Source organism: Rhamphochromis longiceps, linkage group LG12, assembly GCF_057381845.1.
Source record: "Rhamphochromis longiceps isolate RC_006_pf linkage group LG12, R_longiceps_female_GT1.1, whole genome shotgun sequence".
NCBI classification, from domain to species: domain Eukaryota; kingdom Metazoa; phylum Chordata; class Actinopteri; order Cichliformes; family Cichlidae; genus Rhamphochromis; species Rhamphochromis longiceps.
In genome coordinates, this window is record NC_140568.1 from 20,390,530 (window position 1) to 20,414,907 (window position 24,378).

At 41.8% G+C, this 24,378-nt stretch overlaps 1 protein-coding gene across 3 annotated transcripts; it reads left to right on the forward strand.

The window, feature by feature from the left end:
- Positions 1–1,796: 1,796 nt before the first annotated feature.
- Positions 1,797–23,647, forward strand: LOC146657217 (rapamycin-insensitive companion of mTOR-like). Of its 3 annotated transcripts, XM_085425157.1 has the most exons (38): positions 1,797–1,875; positions 2,001–2,048; positions 3,473–3,570; positions 6,906–6,970; positions 7,193–7,324; positions 7,497–7,560; positions 8,031–8,157; positions 8,298–8,467; positions 8,837–8,904; positions 9,205–9,272; positions 9,365–9,447; positions 9,824–9,911; positions 11,607–11,697; positions 11,804–11,870; positions 12,008–12,088; positions 12,209–12,309; positions 12,832–12,991; positions 13,224–13,325; positions 13,406–13,452; positions 13,559–13,694; positions 13,805–14,004; positions 14,139–14,265; positions 14,552–14,716; positions 14,845–14,921; positions 15,020–15,098; positions 15,473–15,582; positions 15,672–15,759; positions 15,878–15,970; positions 16,078–16,184; positions 16,340–16,569; positions 16,712–17,801; positions 18,598–18,714; positions 19,324–19,631; positions 19,745–19,951; positions 20,052–20,204; positions 21,410–21,533; positions 21,626–21,764; positions 21,861–23,647. In XM_085425157.1, exons 1-38 carry the CDS (start codon positions 1,827–1,829, stop codon positions 21,939–21,941), a joined length of 5,340 nt encoding a protein of 1,779 aa, XP_085281283.1. In that variant the 5' UTR covers positions 1,797–1,826; the 3' UTR covers positions 21,942–23,647. The 3 variants fall into 3 exon arrangements, with proteins under 3 accessions (XP_085281283.1, XP_085281281.1, XP_085281282.1); XM_085425155.1 differs by lacking the exon at positions 18,598–18,714; XM_085425156.1 differs by lacking the exon at positions 18,598–18,714 and having other exon boundaries at positions 19,372–19,631; positions 21,861–23,646.
- Positions 23,648–24,378: the final 731 nt, after the last annotated feature.

The following is a 24,378-nucleotide window of genomic DNA, read 5'->3' on the forward strand; positions in this document are numbered from 1 at the left end:
GTAATCATAATCTTTGGTTGCATTAAACTACGAACTTGGTGAACTATGCAGCACATTTTGTTTACATTGTAATCAACCGGCAGAGATTGGTTTCCCAGTCTCTGTTATCATCCAGTGGAGACAGCAGCTGCCATTGCCCCAGTGAGTCAAAACAACTAAATAGTTTATGGCTGAAGATTTTTTATTTTTTTGAGCGAGTGACTATTGACACATTTTAAATCCCTGATTTGCCAATCATGTACACTAGCAGAATGATCTACCTAATACACTCAGTAAGCTCATAGATTATGGGGAAGATTAATATAAAATCTCTCATTACAACCCATGAGGATTTAAAAGAAGAGAAAGAATCACAGAGCCATCGCCTACTGTATAACTTTGTATCTATGATGATTCCAGTTCACTAGCTGATGCGCTCAGAGCAAAAGTAAATTATAAAGTTGCCTATCATATCTCTTTCTCATGTGACTTTACACTTTCTCTATTTTCAGTGACTTAATCAGCTGTTTCTATTTCCTTTAGGCTGTTTGTTAATAAAAATGTATTCATATTAATTTTAAAATAGGAATACATTAATGTTATTGATGTTAATGTAAATATAATAGGCCTGCTATAAGCTACTGCCATACCGTTAACTTTTTTTTCTGATTAGCTCACTAATTATAGATAGATAGATAGATAGATAGATAGATAGATAGATAGATAGATAGATAGATAGATAGATAGATAGATAGATAGATAGATAGATAGATAGATAGATAGATAGATAGGTTATACAATACTTCTGTCCTTTGGATGTTTCAGATTGGGCCATTAAATTGAGTAGAGCTCAGAATGTGTGTGTAGAGTCATTGCTTTTAGAGAGTAAGAGAAAAAGTCACCTTCTTTCATGCATTCAATTGTTAGTTGAAATTAATTTGCAAACAGACAAAATACGCCTGTACTCAGAGAGTGTCTATTTATTTCAAATGGTGAAGCCACATTTCGGTCCACTCCCAGATTGACAAAGTGTTCATTGTTATGTATGGGTGACACCAAGTGTGCAAGACGGTTATTGCAGATATTAAGACCTGAAAAGCTGAACATTGTAGTCATTCATTGTTATTATTATTCTTTTCTCACACCTGTTTTGCCTTTAGTAAAACGGCGGAAAAACTAACTAACAAGAAGTTGTGCTGCAATATGATATTTTACTTTTGATATTACTTACTTTTGATATATACAAAAAATTTATGAATAATAATAACTGCATAATAATAACTTGCACATTAGATCATTAAATTATATTTAAAAACCAGAATAAACTACTTTAAATGTTTATTGACAGATTTTACGTGTGAAAAATAGCGAAGTAATCAGTTATAACTATGAAATGTGAAAGGTCGAGCTGGAGCCACTCATAGACATGAATTATTGAAAGTTTTTTTTTTCAATCAAAACCAATGTTAAATGTAGACATAATAATAATAATAATAATAATAATAATAATAATAATAATAATAATAATAATAATAATAATAATAGGGAAAAGAAGAGGAAGAATATACTTAAACAATAAAAAATGAATGGATAAGGCAAGTCAAAAATTAACTTTACCTGAAATGATAATATTTGTGATAGAAATTATATGGCGTTGAGATCCCCCTTTGCTAACCCTAACACAGTCGCCAGATCAGAGTTATGCTTTTATCACTGGTAAGATTAGAGGGATATTAAGGAGGATCCAGCTGATCTTAGGTCTGCTGAGGATCTGTTGCGGTCCTTCTGTCGTCTGCTGTCTCGCGATAACCCGCGAAGTTTCCGGTGTTGTGTATGTTCCTGGAAACATGGCGGCCAGCTTCCGCGGCCGTCCTATCCGGAGTCTTCGGATGCGAGGTAAGCACAAAAACCTCGGTTCAGCGGCTGCTGTAAAAGCAGGATATTGCAAAATATGATTTTGTCACGCACGCGATGACCTTGGAGTAATGTCTCGGCGTGTCCGTGGTGTGTGTTTTTGACAGGTCGGAATGACAGCGGGGAGGAGAACGTACCGCTGGATCTGAGCAGAGGTAAGCAGAGGCTTCATCACATCACCCTGAAAGCGATTATTGTTCAAAATGGATGAGGGCGATTTCTGCAAACGCTAGCCCCGCGTGGTGAAAGTCTAGACAGTGTACGCGCTTGACCCGTCACTGCTGTTGTTATTTCGCCATTTTCCCTCACTGTTTGGTCTAAAAACGTCGCTATCGATGTCATAACAACAGGCGGCAACGAGCTAACTTAACTAGCTGAGTTAGCGTTAGCTAGCTGCCCCAGCTAACCAGCCATGAAGACGCTCTGTTATTTTGATCGGCGTGAGTGGGCACGATAGCCTGTTATTTAGCCAAGTAGCCATAAGAGTTGCAGTCATGCATTTGTCATCGCTAACTGGCTGGGGGAATTGAGTCTGAAAGCTGTGCGCCGAGAAGCATTGAGGCAACACACGGTGGTTCTTCCAGAGGAGCACTGATAACACAGCTGCACAACTTGTCAGATTTACTCCTCCAGCATCAACACTGCATAGCAGTTTGTTTACACGGAGCAGCGGTGTCTGAGTCCTGGAGGCCCAGATCCCTGCTAGATTCATTACAATCGTCTCAACTAGAGACATGCTCACCTGAAATATGTGTGACTGACAACATTAAAATCTTCACCACAGGAGAGTCTATACACTTAACCTATCAGCTGCTTCAGTGCGATTTGCACTATTTACATGTTCTTCCTGATAATACCAAAACTGGGGAAAATAAAGTATGTCAGTTCCCAGAGGTTTAAAGTTATGAAATAACAAATGTGCATACTAAGTTCATGTAATCACTGTGGCATCAATTAAAATGTGATGTATTCATAACTTACTGTAAGATTGGCTCGTGATGTTTACAAATGCTTGTTACCAAAGTAACCCTTTGGGCTGGCATTTTTCTCATTTCCACTTTTGAGCGATGGATTGAGTGCAGTGTTTGGAGCAGTGAGACTGATGACTAATACTGATAGCTGTTACTTTTTGACAAGCTGCAGCGTAATCAGGCTTATCATCTGCTGCGCTTTGTTGTTGAGGAGAAAGTGATCTGCGCAGCTCATTAAGCTGGTGTTTTCCCAGTTTGTGCGATGTTTACATTTGTCTTGCAGGGCAATATCTGGAAGTCATCCCACGCAAAGCGGGCGTTTAGGCGTCGACCACGCTCAGACGATTCTGTTTTAAAATGCGGTTCCTGTTTGTCAAAATATTTAACGTAGGATAGTTGAAAGGAACTGAAAACAAAAACACGTCCCGCTCAGGTCTGGCTATTTTAGTGTCTAGCCTTTGTTTTGATTGTACACTCTACATTAGTTCCAGCTAAACCAACTTCCTTCCTGCAGGATATCTATTACGGTTCATTGACTGATATTATTATGGCAATATGGCTTAACGCCTCCCTTAGTTACATTGTATTTCCTTTTCATTCTCCTTTAGAACCGTCAGAAAACTTCCGTGAAATCCTTCAAAATGTGGCCAAACCGCACGGAGTCAGTAACATGCGAAAACTGGGCCACCTGAACAACTTCATAAAGGTAACGCTGTCAAGCTCTGATAATTTTTGCCTCATTTAAAGACAGTTTTGCCTCGCTGAAATGTTGTGAGACATGCAGCTTTTTGAGAGGGTTCACTGGGTTCAGATATCTCACAAGATTGATTAGCTGCTCCTCCTCTGTAGTGTCACCACTGACCTCTCCTTGATCTTTTCCTCTTGGGTGTTGATGCCAGCAGGCCTAGTTGTGCCTGTCACTGTGATGCTGACAGTGAATATAACAGGAGCTCGAGGGATAGGAGAGCACTTCAGTCTAATGTGCATCTGGAGCAGCGCTCAGACTTTGAAATCTGAGATTAATAGTGTCTGGTTATTGTTTGTATGGACCCGAGACTTTGATTTGTTAAAAAAAGAAGAAGAAAAGATTACTTTAGTCATTTTTTTCTCTTCTGGTTTTTAATGTGGATGATAAAAAAAAGAGGATTTAGGAGGATTTTCAGTTCAGCAAGGCTTAAAACACAAATATCCTAACATGGATTGTAACACATGTGAGCATATGCAGGTTTTAAATTCTTTTGACCATGCAGTATAACTGCTCTGATTCACTTAACAGCAGTAAATGTTACTGATGCAGAGATGAATAATAGCTATAATATCCCCAAAAGTTTAATCTGTTCATCTGGACGTAGTGTTTTCAGTGGGAGAAGCGTTTCGTCACTCATCTAAGTGTCTTCTTCAGTTGATTGTAGAATGACTGCAATAAAAAAAAGAGTATGAAATGTAAGTTTTTTGCTCATTAAAAAAAATCTGTTTTAGTGTTATCGCTCATCCTTCAGGTCAGCCCTGTTGGTCAGGACTAGTGACCTCTCGAGGGTGTTTTTCTCCTGTCAGCCCAAAACATGCTGGAGTACTCTCCTTCCTGTTATTTTGAACAGGAATAACAGGGGTGGAGAAAATGAGTTAATGATTGCGAGATGAGTGTGAGATAGAAAACTAGCACTTTCTTGTGCCTTGAGCACACTGGCTTTGCTGACTGTCACCTCAGGTGGGGGAAAAAAAAAAATCAAAGCCATGTGCACAACTGTCTAATTTACCACAGTTTCACTCTCTCCGTCTGCAACTACGCTGGGGTCGAATTGGTATAAAGTTTGTCATCTGAGTGCAGGTATTTGTCTGCTCTTCACTTTGTTGTGACAGGTCTGTCTGTGTCTGTGTGCAAAGACAGTGATGTGCAGTATTTTAAGGAAGCTAACTAAAAACCAGTATTATCAGAACACTACTGGTTTGTGGTATCTGCAGTTGTCCATGCACATGTTTACAGGAGAGTTTAATCCTGATCATAGCTATATCCTGATTTCCTCTTTCACCACACTGCCTCAGACCACTTCTGACTGCCGGTCATAAGCATATTGTAAACAATTGTTGGTAGCTGTGTGGCAAGTGAGTACTGGCCCTCCTACAACTGTGCAGTTGGCACTGGAGCAGGCTCGAGGCTGAGTGAGAGCATGGGTTTGTGTGCCTGTAATCTGTACACCTAACTCTCTTGTTTACAACTGACTGGAGGGTTATAGCCATGATGTGTGTGTGTCCCATTAGAGCACCATGACTCCGATTCCTTATAAGGGTTCCAGGACAGTGAGGGTTAGCTAATCCCCCACCCCCCCGGAGAGCATCACGTGCACCCTGTCCCCATCTCCTCTCCTCTCCTCTCATTTGCCTGTTTGGGCTCTGACATCACAGCTGTTTTAAAACAACCCTGTACTCCTTCTTGCCTCTCATCACCCATTCCACCCTGCTCCGTCTTGCCTCATGCTCTGCTGTGCTTTAGGAAATTTATGCTCAACTTTGAGGAACAGTTTAAACCAAAAGTACTACAGTGGTTCACTTTCATTAGGAGACACATGGCAGAATAGACAACTGTGATGGAGGAGCATTGACTTGTTGTGTGAAGGAGCCTCAGTGTACCTCTAAGAACGATGTTACAGAACATATAAGACCATATTTGGAACATTAAATATGTAAAATATTGATTAGAGTTCACACTCTCACTAATTGTTGTGTGCAGCTCTACAGTTATTAGGGAGATGTAAACACTCCACATAAGATTTGGATAATGATTACATAGAAACATGGGGCTGACACTTTATAGCTGATTTCAGTCATTTGAATACCCTTCTGGCTTATACTTCGCAATTGCTGTGGCTTTGTTCTGGTAATGTTACCTCTTACACAGTGACAGCAGATTCATTCACTTCCCACATAAAGGGCCCACAAGGCCATTTTTCTGCAGTAAAAGGGAGAAGTGATCGATCTATTTTTTTGTTTGTTTTGCTACATTTTTTAAAATTTCTCTGTCTCCCTCTCTCTCTTTGATTTAATAGTTACAAGTACTGCAACTCTTTATTTTATTATTTCACTGTGTTTACCACAGATTTATATTGTCTCTCATCCTCAAAATCATACGTGTAAAGTCATTTTGAATTGTGGGCTACATACATCCTACTTTGAGCCTACGTGATAAATTTGTAAAATTACAGAAAAAGTAGTAGTAGTAGTTCATTGCCCAGACCGTCGTTTTATAACATGTGAATTTTTCATTGTCCTTTTTTCCTATCTAGTATGGAAACATGTTATAGTACATAGTGGAAAAAACAGGAACTTTTTTCATTTAATTGTTTATACGTTACTTAATTACTTAGCTGTATTATCAATAGCAGTGGTGAGGGGTCTTTTATCAGTAGGAAAGCTGTAAAAGTTATGAAAATACAGTTAAAAGGGTCATAAGTCTGTGCGCTTCATCACATTTCCCAAAGCTGTCCAGTGGGCCGCTTTGGAGTCTTTCCCGGGCTCATTCTGGCCTCCTCCTCTGGTCTCTCAGCTCAATAAATAAATTTAAGAAAAAGTGTATTTGATGAGTACTCCTTTTATATGCATATTGAGATGTGATTTTTTTTTACGACATACTGCACAGCCTTACCTGCCTTTAGGGAATTGCTAAAGGTAGACATTCATGCTGGAAACAGGGTCACACTGACTGCCAGACCTGATAGGATAGAGAAAATAGGAGCACATATCTAGGCTATGAGAGAACAATACAACAGAGTTAGTCCGACTATTGAAGACTCTATTTTATGTCCTTTGTGTTTTGACGTACTATCATACAAGCATGTGCTTAAGCGACAAATAGTGGCAAGTGTTTTGCCTCTATGGGTTTCCTACTTAGAGCCTCTAAATGAGTTGAACACGTTTTTTTCATTCACAGTTATCCATTAAATCAACATGTACCTGACTGGGCTCGATTTACTCTCGTCCTTCACTAAAACCATGCTAATGGAGTCATGGCCATATTGAAACCATTTTTATGTTTCTGTTTTATAGCTGCTGTGCAGCATTGGCCACCGTGAGGAAAATTTTGGGTTTACATATGAAGAAATCATCATTTGGTAAGTAATCTCAGCTACCGATAATAGTGTAAGTGTGTCCTATTTAATGTGCGCTTTTTATTTACTCTGGCTGTTAAGCTGTTCTGGATTTGGAATAATGATGACGTGAATGTGCGATTGAAAAGTACCAGTCAATGAAGTAATGAAGGAAATAGTCATATCTTGTGTCAGGTTGTCCGTGCTCTAGTTTTAGTCACTTTATTGTTTGTTTTTAATCTCTAGTCTGCGACTAGCTCTCCTTAATGAAGCTAAAGAAGTGCGTGCTGCGGGGTTGCGGGCGCTTCGCTACCTCATCAGAGATACCAGCGTACTGCAGAAGGTCCTCAGACTACAGGTGGATTACTTGATAGCCAGGTGAGCTCCTGCTTTGAACCACCCAGTCAGGTGTAACAGTTGTTATCTTACTAAATGTTTGGGTTTTTTTAGTTAAGTTGTTAGGGTGTTTGTAGTACCATGCTTCAGCCAGTCTTCTTCTTCGGCCCAACCATGGTACATGACTGATTGTTATGATTGTGGATTTTTTCAGATGCATTGACATCCAGCAGAGTAATGAGGGTGAGAGGACTCAGGCTCTACGACTTGTCCGAAAGGTAAAAACAAGGCGTGTGTTTTGGTGATCTTTGTTCCTTCTGACCATTTGCAGAGTCGCTCTCATGTCACTCGAGGAATTTGCCCTCACTGCTCACTCCTGTGCCAGCGAAATGCCACCAGAAAGCTCCCGGGGTTAGCAGGAGTGTCAGTGGGGATGGTTTGCATGTGTCTGCAGGCGGGGTTATTTATAGTTTAGTAGTTTACTGTAAATCTTCACACAGCGCTTAGAGTCATAGTGCTGTGGTTTCAGCTTTAATTTCTTGAAGGAACTACCAGTTTTACAAGCACTAAATATGTGACCTTCAGAATAGTCAGATCCTGTTTTGGCATTTCAAAAGTTGATCTTCTTTTTCTGGAGTTCTCCAAAAAGCAGCCATAAAAAAAGCAAAACAGTGAAGTTATTTTTTGCCTCTCTTTGTCGTGACTTGTTTTGATGACTCATGTTCCCGTCCTCTTCCTCTCTCTGTAGATCATCACTGTCAACGCAATGCTCTTCCCCACGTCTATTGCAAACTCTTTAATTGCTGTGGGGACCGACGGCCTGCAGGAGAGAGACCGCATGGTGCGCGCCGCCATCGCCATCGTTTGCGAGCTAGGTAAAGTGCCTGGTGTTTAAAGATGCAGGCCGGTGCGGTTGCTATGCATGGTGCTCTTTGGGTGAACAGAAAAACTTGTGGAGAACTATTGTTGTTTGACATTATTATTAATATTATTATTATCGCCATTGCCTGTGTAGCCCTGAAGAACCCAGAGGTGGTGGCCAAACGGGGAGGCCTCAGCACCATCCTTAAGAGTGTGATAGACTGTCAACTAAGTCGCATCAACGAAGCACTTATCACCACTATCCTCCACTTACTCAACCACCCACGCACCCGCCAGTATGTGCGTGTTGACGTCGAGTTGGAGGTCTGTGCACACACACACACACACTGACACACATAGTTTATGAATTGAGAAGAAGCTTCTGTTTAAAAATGAGCCACTGTGCTGGGAGCCATTCCAGTCAGGATTAGCAGAGCTGTAGGTGCCCGTCTCTTTCCCATGGAGCTTACAGTAATCAGTTACAGCATTTCTCCAAAGCCTCATTGTCTGTAAACACTTGGGACAGTAGCAGCTCATCACTGCAGGCACACAGATGTTATATAACATGTGCAGCAGGTTAATTATTACTGCAAGATTTTTCCTGACAGTAGTAAATAGAGATGTAATTTGAAGCTCGCTTTACTGTTGTTTTGTATGCATCAATTTTCTCTGTTTTTGTTCTCTGTTCTCCAGCAAATCCTCGCGCCTTTCACTGATTTTCACTACCGTCACAACGCAGACACGGCTGAGGGGCAACTCAAGTGAGTGTGTGTGTGTGTGTTTAGGTGGTATGAAGAGCCTGTGGTTGAACTGTGAATAGAGAGAGAGAGAGCGAGAGAGAGGAGGGTTTGTGTAGTGTTTTTGTTAGGCGACCCTTGTTGTCAGGGTGGCTTGACTCTGCAGCGGCTTGCCAGAGGATGTGAAGTCAGATTTTTATAAAAGATCTTTTATGTTTTGTTTGTGTTGTGTAGTCTGAACAACCACCGGCTGAAAGATCATAACGATGTTGTGTGCACAGAACATGATGTCCACTCTTTAACGTGTGTTTTTCTTGTTCACAGGGAAGACAGAGAAGCCCGTTTTTTGTCCAGCCGAATGGCTATAGTGGCTGCTTTCCGCTCCTGGTCCGGTAAGGGCTTTAATATTATTCTTACTGTACATACTTGTTAGGAATACCCACTGTTAAATATCTCCTATTCTCTCTCTCTTTTTTTGTCTCAGGAATTATCAACCTATGCAAGGCTGGAAATTCTGGAATCCAGTCTTTAATTGGCTTACTTTGCATACCAAATATGGAAGTTAGGGTGAGTAAAAAAATGTTTGGCCCTTAAGGAAGTTTGATATTCAAAAACACAGATTTTTCTGATTCTTGCCTGTGAAGATTCCAATCAAGCGATTGTTTTTATTGTGCAGCGGTTAGATGGAGTTGCGTTAGAAATTAAAAATCAACCAAAATTTCCTGTATGAAACAGCCTTTTTACTAATGTTAAGTCTGCTTGGCTTCAGAGGCTTAAAGCACAGAGTGTTTTTGCCATGCCATCTTATCAAACCATTGGGTTCTCTCAAGCTTGCAAATCACTGTTTTACACAGCATTAACATTAGTTCTAACTGTTCTTTTCCGCTACTTAACAATGCCGCTTTTGCCATATCTATATAATTATTTTTAACCAATTTTGCAGAAAGGCTTGTTGGAAGTGTTATATGAGATATTCAGGCTTCCTGTGCCCATTGTAACGCAAGACTTCACTGAAGCCCTTCTAAGTGTTGGTAAGTAAAAAATATCTAATTTTCAAATAATTTAATCCCCATATAAAAACAAGCAGTGGAACTGTTATATTAAGTATTTGATGTAAATAGCACATTTCACTAAAGTTAAGAGGGGAAGCATGAGATTGGAACAGTTATGTAATATAAGAAGGAAAAAAACCACCTGGTTGAAGATCTGACTGCTTGTTAGGTTAATAAGTAACACGACGGGGTGTGAAAAGACATTCCCAGAAAGGTTGAGTTGTTCATGAGTAAAGATGAGAGGGGCTCAGCACTTTTACTCGGTTTGCCCACTGAGTGTGAACATTTTTTCTTTAAACAGTTAACACTAAATGTGTAATTTGGAAAAAGAAAAGCAGAAAACAATGCGACTTAGTCATCTATCGCACAAAATATCATTAAAGATTTGGAGAAAATGGGAAACGAGACAGCGTCAGAAAACCAACACTAAATGACCGTGGTCTTCGGGCCCTTGTGTGACACTGCATCAAAAACAGGTTTTTGTTGGGTTTAGAGCATCGGTCCTCAACCTTTTTTGCGCCACGGACCGGTTTAATGTCAGACAATATTTTCACGGACCGGCCTTTAAGGTGTCGCGGATAAATACAACAAAATAAAATGATACGACCAAGACAAAAGCTGTGGTGTTTTGTAAATATGATAATAATAAACGCAAATTCACTGTGTTATTGTGCAACTTTATTAGCTGCGTCCTCCTGAAATGCGCCAACAACAATGAAAGTAACATCCTCCTCTCTGCCCCTTAATGCTCTCTGGTCACTATGGTAACACGCAAATATTTCTTTCAAAATAAGAAACACAACTACAACACGGAAACAGAGTTAACGATAAAAACCCTGAAAACCATACATTTCACACCCGAACCTCAACTCTTGTGGCCTGGTGCCAGATGACTCACGGACCGGGACCTGTTCGTGTCCCAGGGGATGGGGACTTCTAGTTTAGGAACACTTCTGAATATTTTTATCTGTGGACACAGTTCATAGTTGGATCCACAGATACAAATTAGACCATCCAAAAATCCAGCTGTCCTTCCTGAGCCAACCAGAGCTCATTTAGGAGGGAGAAAGCTGCCCAGTGGTCTCATCTGCTTCATTCTGTAGTGTAAAGAGGGGCCATCTTGTTTATTACCAGGATCTGCTGGGGTTTGGAGATTAATTAGTGCACATTACATGGATAACTGGGCAAATCTGTGAAGGCCCAAATAATGCTTAATGATACACAAGGTAGAAATTTTTGGAGCAACATGATCATAAAGTCCATTTGAAGGAAAACGCTTTCATTTAGCAGGACAGCACCGAAGCACAGTCTGCATGTCTACATAATAAAATGCATTTAGTGGCCCACTGACTACATTTGGTGTGTTTTGAACTAAAAAAAAGTTAGCTTAAATTCTAAATCACCAGGAAACTACGACACGTTTGTGCTTTTGTTCTCTGACATAGTGTGAAAAATGTTCCAGCTCCACTTTTTTGAAATGTGTTAATGCAATCAATTTCAAAAATTAGCATTTTGTCCTGCTTAAGATTAAAAAAAAATCTTTGTTTCAGCATTTCATATGTTATCTCAGTACAGCCTTTGGTTAAATGTAGAACAAAATTTCTTTTAGACCCCTAGTAGGTCCATGTTTTACACACACTGACAGACTGGTCTGTTTGCTCTGTTCTCCTTCAGACCCCGCCAGGTTCCAGGACACCTGGAGACTGTCTGACGGGTTTGTTGCTGCCGAGGCCAAAGTTATCCTACCCCATCGGGCCCGCTCTAGGTGACAAACGAAAGCACAGGATAGAAATGAAATATATTGACAGAACTGTTGTCACTTCAGTGTGTAAACAAGCCATAAAATGATTTTTATCTGCTCCCTTTATTAGGCCTGACCTAATGGACAACTACCTGGCATTTGTTCTTTCTGCCTTCATTTCCAGCGGGCTTTTAGAGGTGAGCTGACACAGTAAAAGCACAATAGGTTTAATTTACTCAGGCTAGGAGTGTGTGTTTCACAGTATTGTATTAACAGCTTTTGGGTGGCTTTTATATTGATGTCCTTCCTTGTGCCTTTATTTTTGATACTGTAGGGCCTTGTTGAAGTTGTGACCAGTAGCGATGACCAGCTTGCTGTCAGGGCCACCATCCTTCTGGGAGACCTTTTACACATGGTAATAAAAAAAAGTATAATTTTGTGCATTTCTAAAAGTTTCTAAGCTATATCTTTGTTTCTTTGACTCCTTTGGCTTCTTTTGCTATACTCACCAAGGTTTTATTTCTCTCTTGATCAGGCAAATACCATCCTTCCTCATTCCCATAGTCACCACTTGCACTGCCTTCCCACTCTCATCAACATGGCAGCCTCCTTTGACATCCCCCAAGAGAAACGACTGTGAGTACAAACTGCCACACACGCAATCACTCTTGTTTTTTTTATTGTAACAAAATAATTTCCTCTAATCTTTAGTCATCATTCTTTGCAGTGTTCTCTCATAAAGATGTTCTTATCAGTAGTGCTGATTTCAGGGCTATAGACTGGTCATTGACTCGCTGGTAACAATCAGTCGCTAATAAAGCGTGTCCACGACCGGTTGACGAGTGGTTGCTGGAGGTTGAAAAGTGGGTGCTGCACAATAAGCTTCCTTGGATTTACATTGGTTGCAAGCAGATTGCCGTGGTCACCTGTAGTTCGTGTGGAAGAAAAGGGATCTGTTCGCCTTCAACGTTCAAAGTTGTGCATTTTCAGTGATAACGTTGGCATCTTCCATGTCACACCAACTCGATCATTTTGAAAATTTCATCCAGCCACTACTCGCCAACTGGTCGCCGACTAACTTGTAGGATTTACTTGAATACGTACTAGTTGTTAAACCACTTTTAAAACATCCTCCAACTTTGTCTCTATGCGCTCTAGGCGAGCAAGTGCAGCCGTCAACAATCTGAAACGTTTCCATGAGAAGAAGAAGAAAGGTTTGAAACCGCACAGTCTTTATCTGGACCACATCATTCGCAAGTCTGTGTCGTCACATAACCGCAGAGATTCACGTGTCCACAAAGACATCTATGTCATTAAGGTAAAGATCAACATCTTTTACGTATTTTCCATCTTACGGTTGGTCTTGGCTTTGGCTTCTGTGTGTTTGTTGCAAAGTATGTGGTGTGTTTAGTGTAGCTAGAAAGAGGGAGGCTGTTATTTGCTGCAAACCTGATTTGAACAATTTAAGCCAAAAGTTTAAACATTTAAATAAAAAAAAGTAGTTTTACTTTCATATTTACAGCTTCTGTTTTTTCTGCTTCTGTGCTCAGGACACAGAAGAAGCACTGATGATGAATCTGCGAGACAGTCAGATTCTCAACCACAAGCAGAATTTGGAGTGGAATTGGTTGCTTATTGCCACCATCCTCAAGGTCAGGCTGTTCTCATGTACCACCACAGACTCGATGTTTTGTTTTTACATGTGTAAAAGGGTATTTTTTTGTCTTCTCAGTGGCCAAATGTAAACCTCAGGAACAACAAAGATGAACAGATGCACAAGTAAGCCTTTTTTATTTAACCACAGCTCATTACAAGAAACTGAATTTGTTCAGCGTGTTTTTCTCACATCCTGTTTTACATTTCTATTTGTTTTTGTCTGATGCAGGTTTGTTCGGAGGCTGCTGTACTTTTATAAGCCCAGTAGTAAGTTGTACGCAGGGCTTGCGTTGGATCACCTAAAGGCCAGACAACTCACTGTGGTTGGCTGTCAGTTTGTTGAGTTCCTCATGGATTCCGATGAGGTTAGAGAGGTTTACACTGATGCTCGTACTCTAATTTATTTCTTCTTTTTGGTCATTTACGAACCCACCTTTGTTTTTGACGCTTTATTTTTTCACCCGCCGTCAACCAGGATGGCCAGGGTTACCTGGAGGACCTGGTGAAGGACATGGTATCGTGGCTCTCCTCGTCCTCTGGAATGAAGCCCGAGCGCTGTCTGCAGAGTAATGGCCTGCTCACTACACTCAGCCAACACTACTTCCTCTTCCTGGGGACGCTCTCGGCACACCCACAGGGAGTCAAACTACTAGAGAAATGTGGCCTGTTTCAGTGGTGAGTGAGCAGAAAAGTCTTTAATCTATTTTGAGCTTTTCCAGGCCTGCAGAGTGAAATTGTGTCAGAGCTGTTTGATTAAAAACATCCTGCAAGGTGACATTTGCACTTTTTTTTCTCCCCTCTATTTTCAGCCTGCTGAATCTGTGCTCTGTAAAGAACCAGGATGCTGTGCTGAAACTCGCTGTATCCACACTGGACTACAGCAGAGATGGTCTGGCCAGAGTGATCCTCTCCAAGATCCTCACTGCTTCTACTGATGTAAGCAAGCTGTTAAAACACTAATATTGTAATTAGTAGTAATGGGGAAGTTTTTGTTTTTTTTTCATGCACAGTGGTCAGCAACCTCTTATCACACTGCCACATTTGCAGGCATAAAATAAACTGAATCATCTATTGCCAAACTTGCCCTTTTTTCTTTTTCTAAACACACCCGATCACCTCATTTTCCTCCACCCACCACACCTTCTGAGAAGTCGTAGGCCTCTTGGCAATTAAATGTTCGCACTACCCCTGATCACACAATACTTCTTGTCTCGCTGTGCAGACGTGCAGGCTGTATGCTACCAAGCACCTCCGCGTGCTGCTGCGTGCAGGCGTGGAGTTCTTCAGTAGCTGGGGCATGGAGCTGCTGGTCACACAGCTTCACGACCACAACAAGGCTGTGTCCATGGAGGCCCTGGACATACTGGATGAGGCGTGTGAAGACAAGGTGAGTGATGATGCCGCTTAGATTGTTCTCAGCAAAGCAATTAAATAATAAAATAGCAAAAGCAGATAAGATTAAGCCCATCGTGTTATCTGACAGTTTCGTTTCGTGCCCATTCTGCTGCTTTACAGGCCAACCTTCACGCTCTAATCCAGCTGAAACCAGCTGTGTCCCACCTGGGAGACAAAGGCCTCTTACTGCTCCTCAGGTAGGTGTTTACCACTACAACATTACAAAAACAGTGTGTCACTCTGAAATAGTCCTTCTTGAACACACTCTACATCTTTTTTTCCCCTGCATTTTTAGGTTCCTGTCCATTCCTAAAGGTTTCTCCTACCTCAATGAGAGGGGCTATGTCAGCAAACAGCTGGATAAATGGCAAAAGGTATTATTCAAATATCAGCAGACAGCTTAATGAAATCTCATTTAAAATATTCTGAAATCATGTGGCTATAACAAGGACACATACAAATGAGTTTCCTCCCCTCACCCCAACCGGTCACGGCAGATTGCTGCCCGTCTCTGAGCCTGGTTCTGCTGGAAGTTTCTTTCTGTTAAATGGGAGTTTTTCCTTCCCACTGTCACCAAAGCGCTTGCTCATAGTGGGTCATATGATTGTTGGGTTTTTTTCTGTTTTCTTTGTATTGTAGGGTCTTAACCTTGCAGTATAAAGCACCTTTGAGGCAACTGTTGTTGTGATTTGGCATTCTATAAATAAAATTGAATTGAATTGAATATTAAGTAGACTGTGCATTGCAGGAGTATAATCTTAAGTATGTGGACCAGATAGAGGAGCAGCTCAATGAAGCACTAACAACTTACCGCAAACCTGTCGATGGAGACAACTACGTCAGACGCAGCAACCAAAGGTAAGAAGGGTGAAATTTGGGGCCATTCGATGAGCTGTAGCAGTGAATGGGTTTTTGACTGTGCCTGATTTCTTTGGCCATGTCTCCAGGTTACAAAGACCAAACGTCTATCTCCCTGTGCACTTGTATGGTCAGCTGGTTCACGATAAGACAGGCTGTCATTTATTAGAGGCTCAGGTAAGGTCTCTCTCTTCTCTTTTTTTTTTTTTTTTTTTTTAAACTAAAAATGATCATTCAGCTGTTCTGTAGGACTAAAGTGCCATTTGTCTTTTATTTTTGCCCCATCTGTTTCCAGAGTGTAGTGCCTGACCTTAGCTACACGATTCGCTCCCCGATGCTGGACACCTGGGAGGGCATCAAACAGCTCAAAGCTGCTCTCTGGGCACTAGTCAGTAACGCAGATTAATCCGTGTCACATAAGTTAATCTTTAATGATAATACAAAGACATGGGCTTGATTGTGGTTGTTTTTCGTTTTGTTTTTTTGTTTTTTCAGGGCAACATTGGCTCTTCAAACTGGGGTCTGAATCTCCTGCAGGAGGAGAACGTCATTCCTGATATCCTTGCATTGGCTCAGCACTGTGAGGTGCTGTCAGTGCGAGGGTGAGCTTTTCTTTCTTTGTCTTTTATTCAGTTACATTTAAAAGCGTTACTATGGAACATGTAACGTCAGACTGTTTTTTTTTTTTGTGTGTGTTTTTTTTTTTAAATTTCATAGAGCAGTATTTTGTATTTTGACTATCACTTGGTGTCCACAGGACATGTGTGTATGTGCTGGGTGTGATCACCAAGACCAAGCAGGGCTGTGAGGTACTAAAACAGTTCGGTTGGGATGCAGTCAGACACAGTCGCAGGACGCTGTGGCCCGTCACTCCAGACGAAGTGGACACGCAGCTGACCTCTGAACTTTCTTCAGTACCGAGCACGCTCAGTCTAAACTCGGAGTCCACCAGCTCCCGCCACAACAGCGAGAGCGAGTCTCAACCAAGTACGTAGCACATTGCCTTTGCTTTGTCACCATGTTCTCCAAAACGATTGAAATTTATGGTTTGTTTCTTTAACAGATCTCTATAATAATCAGTAATTATTGCTAGAAGTTGGACGTTTTTAATTAATTTCATTTCTCTTAGACATGTACATCCTGGATGATGACAAGTGTGATGTTCTGGACCAGTCGGATGAGACTTCTTTATACTTACACTCCAAACCAGTCAAAGACCGTAGCCCCTTTACAATACTGGCCTCTACTCGCTTTGTTCGCACTCGCTTCCTGAACTCCCTGTCTCTCCCCAGCAAGAAACTGCGCTCCACCAGTGACCCCAAGACACCATCGGGCTCCCGAACCCCCACTGAGCTCAAGACTGGGAGTATGAGGCGGAACAGGACAGTGACAGAGCCCTCTGTCTACAGCCCAAACCAGGGGGACTTTACCCCTATCTTTAATGGCCGAGGAATGCCAAAGAGTCCAACGGTCAGTCTGGAGACATCATTTGTTGGGACAAGAGGGGGCTCAGAGGAGCACTTGGTGGATGGCAGGCTGTCGAAGGGAGGAGGCTCAGGCCTCGGACTTAGTACTCTCGGAGGCCAGGGGGCTGCAGAGCAACATAGCCGGGAGAGAGAGCAGAGCAGCCGGGAGCGTCTAGCAGGAGATGGCGGCTCTTCTAGCGGAGGCAATGTAGGAGGGGGTGGCGGAGGTACTCAGTTTAAAAGCCGCAGTCAGAGCTTTAACACGGACACCACAACGAGCGGCATCAGCTCCATGAGCTCCAGTCCCTCTCGGGAAACCGTTGGTAACCCGGAGCATCCGGAGGCCGAACCGGATTCCTCTGACTGCGTGAGCCTCAACACAGTAGTGTCTGCCAAGACTGTCAAAACACTCTCATCCCTCACCCCCCAGTCACAGACTAACCACATGTCCACATCCAAGTCCTCCACTGTCTCTCTGGTACCTCCCGGCTCCTCCCACACCCTCCCCCGCCGGGCTCAGTCTCTCAAGTCCCCCTCAGTGACCACCATAAAAAGCCTGGCTGATTGTAGCTTCATGTACACCAGCCCGAGAGACGCGCTGGGCTACGCTACGCTGAAGAGGCTTCAGCAGCAGAGGATACACCCATCTTTGTCTCACAGTGAAGCGCTGGCTTCACCTGCCAAAGATGTGTTGTTCACAGACACCATCACTATGAAGAGCGGCAGTCTCGATTCCAGACTAACTCCCCGCAGGTAAGTCGGCTCCACTGCAGGGTTTGCTTCATGGAAACGGAACATCTTAACCCATCTCTATTATTCTGTTGTCTTTTTGAGCGTATTTAATTTAGGTTTGGTGCCACGTGAAGATGTTTATGGAAGCCCGTTTCCGCCACTAAAAAAAAAAAAAAAAGGATCCATAACTCAAAATTTTGAGTTATTTTCTTGAAATTTCGAGTTATTATCTCGAAATTTCGACATATTAACTCAAAATTTTGAGTTAGCGCTGCCAATCAGTAATCTACGTGAATGACGTCATTTCCATGTTACCCGGAAGCTGAAGCCCTCAGCTACAAATGCTACAGCTAAGCTACCGGTATTACATCCAGTCGTGAATGCACAGATTGCTGAGTGTTTTCAGCCTGGCTTCACAAATGATGTGTTATTAGCTGAATCACATGGTGTTACTATCAGCAAACATACTTTAATTTGTTGGGATCCGTTTTTGAGTGCGCGGTCCTGCGCCATATGCTTCCGGGTAACAAGAAAGCGACCTCATTCACGTATATTTTTGATTGACAGAGCTAACTCGAAATTTTGAGAAAAGTAACTCGAAATTTCGAGTTATTTTCTCGAAATTTCGAGTTATTATCTCGAAATTTCGAGTTATGGATACTAGCTTTTTTTTTTTTTTTTAGTGGCGGAAACGGGCTTCCATAGATGTTAGCCGTCAGCCTAAAGAATGTTTAAAAACATGCCTGAACCTGAGTTTTCGCTTTTAGTTTTTTTTGTACCTTTGGAATGACAGATTTTTTTTGGGGGGGGGGTGAAGGGTGTCTTTTTGTGCACCTTCTGCTGTGTCTGTCAGGATATCAGATAGGAGGGTTACCTGTCCAGAACCCAGCGCCGTAAGTTCGTACCGCAGGCTGTCCAGAACACTCGTACCGCGGTGGGTGGACCTAGCTTGTGTCCTCCTTTAGAGATGTAGCTTCTAGCACCAGTCCAGACAGATCAATATGTTGTTGCTGCTTTAGTAGAGTACTAACTGCTCTTTGCCTACAGTTGATCCATCAGTGCTTTCCTGTTGTGCAAGTAAGTCCCACGTAGACTGGTGAATTTCTAGTGGCCCCCCTGTGACCCCAACTTAAAAATATAAATGGCAAACAGGTAGAGATTAGTGCAATTTGATGTTTTACAATGTGTCTAGTATAAATGCATCACAGTGATAAGTCATGCATAGAAAAAATGTGGTGGGTAAGGTAAGTTAGTGCAAAAAGCAGGACCAGAAAATAAGGAAATGTGAAAGAGTGTGAAAAAAGAGCTAAACCTCTGATACAAAGGTGTAACAGATGAGTTCATAACTCTTAACCTGTACATTACCCACTGATTGCACTAGAAAAATAATTCATTTATAACTTTAAACCTCAGACAATGGAGACAAAATGTCTTTTGCTGCCGCTGCTCTGATGGCGTTCTGCAGCAAAAAAAAGTTTCCCCTCTCTGTTCTTTTACCAAACATTTTTTCCCATTTATTCCCCATGTTCCTTTTCTTTCCCAGCCTCTCCCCCCGGATCCTCTCACGCACCTCTCCTCTTGCCCTCCCTAGGTTTCTGAAAGCTCTGAGTTTTGCCTCTTTGGATAAAGAAGAGCTACTCAGTCCAATCAACCAAAGCACCCTGCACCGCTGCTCTTCAGTACGCTCCATGGTCTCCAGCGTCACCTTCGGATGTAACGACGACTACATTGGCCTTGCACTGCCGATGGACATCCATGACATGTTCCACATCAGAGACTCTGCCTACTTTCAGCAGAGGATCAGCCCGCCATCGGAAGAGCGGAAACGTTTTCTTTTCGGTGACGGCGATGGTAACGTCCACTTTGCACATAATTAAATAAACTATTGAAAGCTTATGAAAGAAAGAAACAAAGCTGCACAAAGACAAGAGACTGATTTCTGTTGGTGCTTATCACCTCTATAGGTGATCGTCCTGCCCTCCCAGTGCTGAAGCAGCAGTTTAGTATCTCAGAGCTGATTGTGCACCGAGGAGACACCCCGAACCACATGGTGGGCTCAGAGGAGACGGGCCTGCAGGTTCACACTGAAGAAAACTGCCTCTACTGCGTGGGAGCGATCGTCCTTGGATACCCCACCCAACCACTGATCAATAGCACACACTCTCGTACAGGTAAGCTGACACGCGCACACATTCAGTCATTTGAACGGATGCGGATTGAACCTAACAGATACTTCAAGGAATGCTTTTTTCTTCCCATCTTTTCTCGCAGATTTTGTCGACTTTCCATCATGGGGAGGCCAGAGCGGCCACCGCCTGGAGGTGATGCCACAGTCAAAATTTTCTGGGGTGTCAGGCTGCAGTGATGCTGCTGTGTCACAAGGTTCAGTCTCTGGCACACCTACACCTGGTGACATTGTCATTGGTAAGCTCACAAATAACCACAATATGCTAAATTAAAAAGTGCTGCTTTGTTCCAGTTGAAAGTCGTACTGTCTCCTTCTCCATCAACTCATTTGTTGGACCTTTTTTCTCTTTCCACCTGTTTCCTCTCTCTTTCTCTAGACCATCAAAGCAAATTAGAATGACAAAGGAAGTCTTTATTTAACTAGGAAAGTCTGTTTAGTTTAATCTTTTTTTTGTTGATGAGTGTCCTAAAATGACCAGTGGCAGGACAAGTGAGTCAAACTTTGTGCCCTGTGGAATATTCAGTCCTTAATGTTTGATTAAAGTTCAGTTCTGTGGAATAAGCAAATGCAAAAGCCCACACACACATTGATACTTCAGCATAAAATTGCAGCATTAATAAGAAATAAAAGTTAAACCCAAACTCCCAGACATTGACAATGAAGTAATTTCTTGAAGGTTTAGTTTTGAATTTTCATTCAATGTTTCTTATTCCAAGAAATGATGTAACAGAATAAGTATTTAAGATGAAGTCTTAGGGAGTTTATTAGTTTTACAAATGACTTGAGATCACTGCATGGTTGGTTCCAACATAATAAGAATCACATTTGAACGAATTAACGAGTCAAACAAATCTCATCATCCACACTGCTCTGCATCAGTTTTCAGCTCTCCTGCTCAGGCCCAAGAGCCGCCCCACTCAGCTGCTCTGCTCTGCATTTATGGATTAGTTCTCCACACTCTGGATTCTCCCCCCAGTTCAGCTGCGCTTCCCACACTGCCCCGCACAGCCAGCAACCAGTCCAGTTCCCCATTTGTGTCCAATAACACACTCCACCCAGCTCTGCCACGTCTCCAACAACCCACTCAGCCCTGCAATAATTAATCACGTTTTATTGAACTTTATCAATCAATCACATGCCGCTAGCTCTGGATCAGTTTATAGCAGTTTTTATATCAAACTATGTATAAACAATAAATGTTGCTAGGAAACCTGGCATGCTGCAGGCTGATTTGACTGTTTTTCTTCTCATCCCACACACTTCAGAATTCACTGTATGATGAATAAACCCAATTTTAGAGACAGTAATAAATTATGAGGAGATGGGGTTATATTTTAATTGAGTTACTTTATTTATAAAGTGCCATTGGGTGATAATGAGTCCCTTGGTTTTGTGAACGTAAATAAGAGTGTATGTATAAATATTCGCTTGCTTCCCTCAGGTGGCAAGGCGATATCCGAGGACGGCCCCGCCTCTCGAGTCTTACTGAGGAAGGAGGTGCTCCGCCTCATCATCAACCTCAGCTCCTCCGTAGGAACCAAAGGCCACGAAACAGGACTACTGACGTAAGGCTCCTTTTCCCCCTTTTGTGCATATACTCTGGATGCATTTTAAAGTTGTTTTTCCAAGGTCTCTAAAATATTTCATCTCTCTTCAGGATAAAAGAGAAGTTTTCATATGCGTTTGATGACATTTGCCTGTACTCTGAGGTTTCTCATCTCTTATCCCACTGTGCATTTCGCCTGACCTCAAGACGTTTCATACAAGAACTTTTCCAGGATGTGCAATTTATGCCAGTAAGATCAATTGAAACTTGATTTGAAGTTTTTTAAAACGGACTGTGTCCTTGTGCTTACATGTTTAATCACTGTTCTTCTTTTGGTTCTCCCCAGATGTTTGAGGAAGCAGAAGCAATCCTGACAAAGCAACCAAAACCTGTTGAAGAGGACGCTGACCCTCCTGAAGAATCCTGATCATCCCATTTCTCCCCCATCCCTCCTGCTTTCCCTGCACAGCTGCAGACCCGGCTTCTTATCACCCTGAAAGGAAGACAAAACTGAAATAATATGAGTTAAGGCTCTGAAGATGGGGTGGGGCATTTCGATGTGTTTCTGGTGGATTTTAACAGCACCACAGCCAAGGAAAAAGAGGAGATGGTCATCAGTCACCTTACATACGAGCTGGAAACAAAGGACGTCAGCATCTATAAACAAATGTAATCCGACACGCCTAATGCTGTCTCAGACTTTTCTTTTTCTTTTTCTAAATAAAAACACGGGAAAAAGGGGGAGCAGTTTAACCAAATACTGTTTTCAAATGGACTGGCGATGTCGAGCAACACTCAATAATACATCAACATAATGCTCAGCGACAAGCTAAATCATTAGGACAAAGACTCGAGCTGTGTTTAAAAAACAAAAACAAACAAAAAACTATCATTTTTTTCCCTCCTCTTTCCAGAGGTGGTCTTGTGTTTTTTTTTTTTTTTTTTTTCTGTAATGAAATAAGTCATGTCGTCGTGTCTGCCCAGTGGTTCCTCAGACCTTGCGTTCTTTTCTTTGACAAAACACTACAGAGGGATCCTGCTGATTTTAAAACGTACCTGGAGCCTTCATATCCCACCCCAACTCGTGATCTGTTCTAGCCGGATATGTGCTTTTGCTTCTCTTGCCTCTCTACTTCTTACAACCTGTAGCCTCTTGTCAGCACAGGTAGCCAATTGCTTTTCTAGTTCTTGTATCTCAGACAATCAAACATCACTAGTATTCTATTTTCTAAAGCATTATATCTACCACCCTCACGCAGTACATGAGAAGAATAGCACGTAATTTAATGCTAGTTTATGCCATCCTTTACCTGCTAAGGACTTCTCGTGGTTTTTTTCTTCCACTGCATTTTTAGCGAGCTTCTCTGGAAGTGGGTCGATCCTTGGAAAGACGCTCGGAAGATTCATTGTAGATTCAGTCCCAATCTCTGCTCACACGTGTTTCCAAACTCTGCGTAAACCCAGCGGCTGCCCATCTCTATACCTTCTTACCTTTGTGCTTCACCTCCACTGCATGTCCAACAAGCATGGCGAAGTTGTAATGTCACCTGAACGTGTTTCTTGCTTGTAAAACCTTTTTAAAAATAGGTTGCCATTACTTGCTGCCATTACGTTGTAGGACTATAATGACCCCTGGATTTGCCTCCACCATGCAGTTTCACAGGGGGGAACGCGAGCGATGACTAAAGGATTTATAAAAGGTTTTCCAGGGAAACAGGGGAGCTCGGTTTCCATTGGCTTATAATTATTTTTATTTTTTTATTTAATTTTTAATTTTTTTTTTTTTTGCTCTACTGCTGCTACACAAATGGACTCATAGAGAGATGATTCATAGATCAGCTGAGTGATGTCAGATCCGATCTATTTATTATATGTCTGTACCATAGAGTGAGCTCAACCAGAGAAGAAAAAAGTTATTTATATTTTTTCCTCAAGACTGTATTATAATTTAAACGTTTCCTTTTTTTTTTCTCCTTTTTTTTTTTTTTTGCCTGAATCGTGGTTTCCCTTGTATAATGTGTACAGTATGTTTTGGGGGCATTGGTGACCTAAAGAAACATACAATCCTATCAAAGGGATGCATTGTTAATAAAACAAAATTTGAAATACCCAAAGATAGTTGATATTATTTAAAAATCCAACTTATTTCATTATTTACTGTGTTAATCTCTTATAAGTCGGCTAATATTGTTACAGTTACAGTTTTGGGGGGGTTTTTGTTTTTGAAGAAACATTTAAATTAGGTAAAACAAAATCCTCAAAAATTAGGCTGGGCACATCTACGTATAGGTAGTGTTCCTTAATGTTTAAGTTATCAAGTTATCTGCTGTTTAAAACACGATTTCCCTTCAGTGTTGCCGTACTTTGACAGTTTCAATAACAATCTCAGCTTTTTCATATATAGCATGTTTATTAAAGTTACTGTTCCAAAAGGCCAAATATGTGTTTTAAGAAGAGATTTATGAGACAAAGCAAAAAGTGTAGGCAGAGATGCTGCTGATGGTTTTTAAGTTGGACCTTTTGAATTTTTACACTCCTTAATCCTAGAGGATAAATCTATAGCAGGGGTCACTAACAGGCGGACCGGGGTCCGAGTCCGGACCCAGTCGCCATCCTATATGGACCCGGACCTATAGTTAACAAAATATTAAATTATATTTAATTTTGACGGGGCGATTCAATTTTAAGCAGTAACCTTACATTGTATTAGACCAGGGAACATACTAACCAATTGTGTGCGAGTTACGCCACCCACGTGACACTACTTAGCCAATCACATCTGCGCATTCAAGGCGATCGCAACGCTGAGTGCAGACACAGACAGAGGAAAGACATGGTGAGAGGTGAATGACAAGCGAGACGAT

Excerpts from the sequence above, each read along its gene's own strand:
- LOC146657217 (XM_085425157.1), top strand. The coding sequence starts at position 1,827 with ATGGCGGCCAGCTTCCGCGGCCGTCCTATCCGGAGTCTTCGGATGCGA. Across the intron at positions 8,158-8,297 it reads CGCCATCGTTTGCGAGCTAG|CCCTGAAGAACCCAGAGGTG; the intron begins GTAAAGTGCCTG and ends TTGCCTGTGTAG. Across the intron at positions 16,185-16,339 it reads GAGGTGCTGTCAGTGCGAGG|GACATGTGTGTATGTGCTGG; the intron begins GTGAGCTTTTCT and ends TGGTGTCCACAG.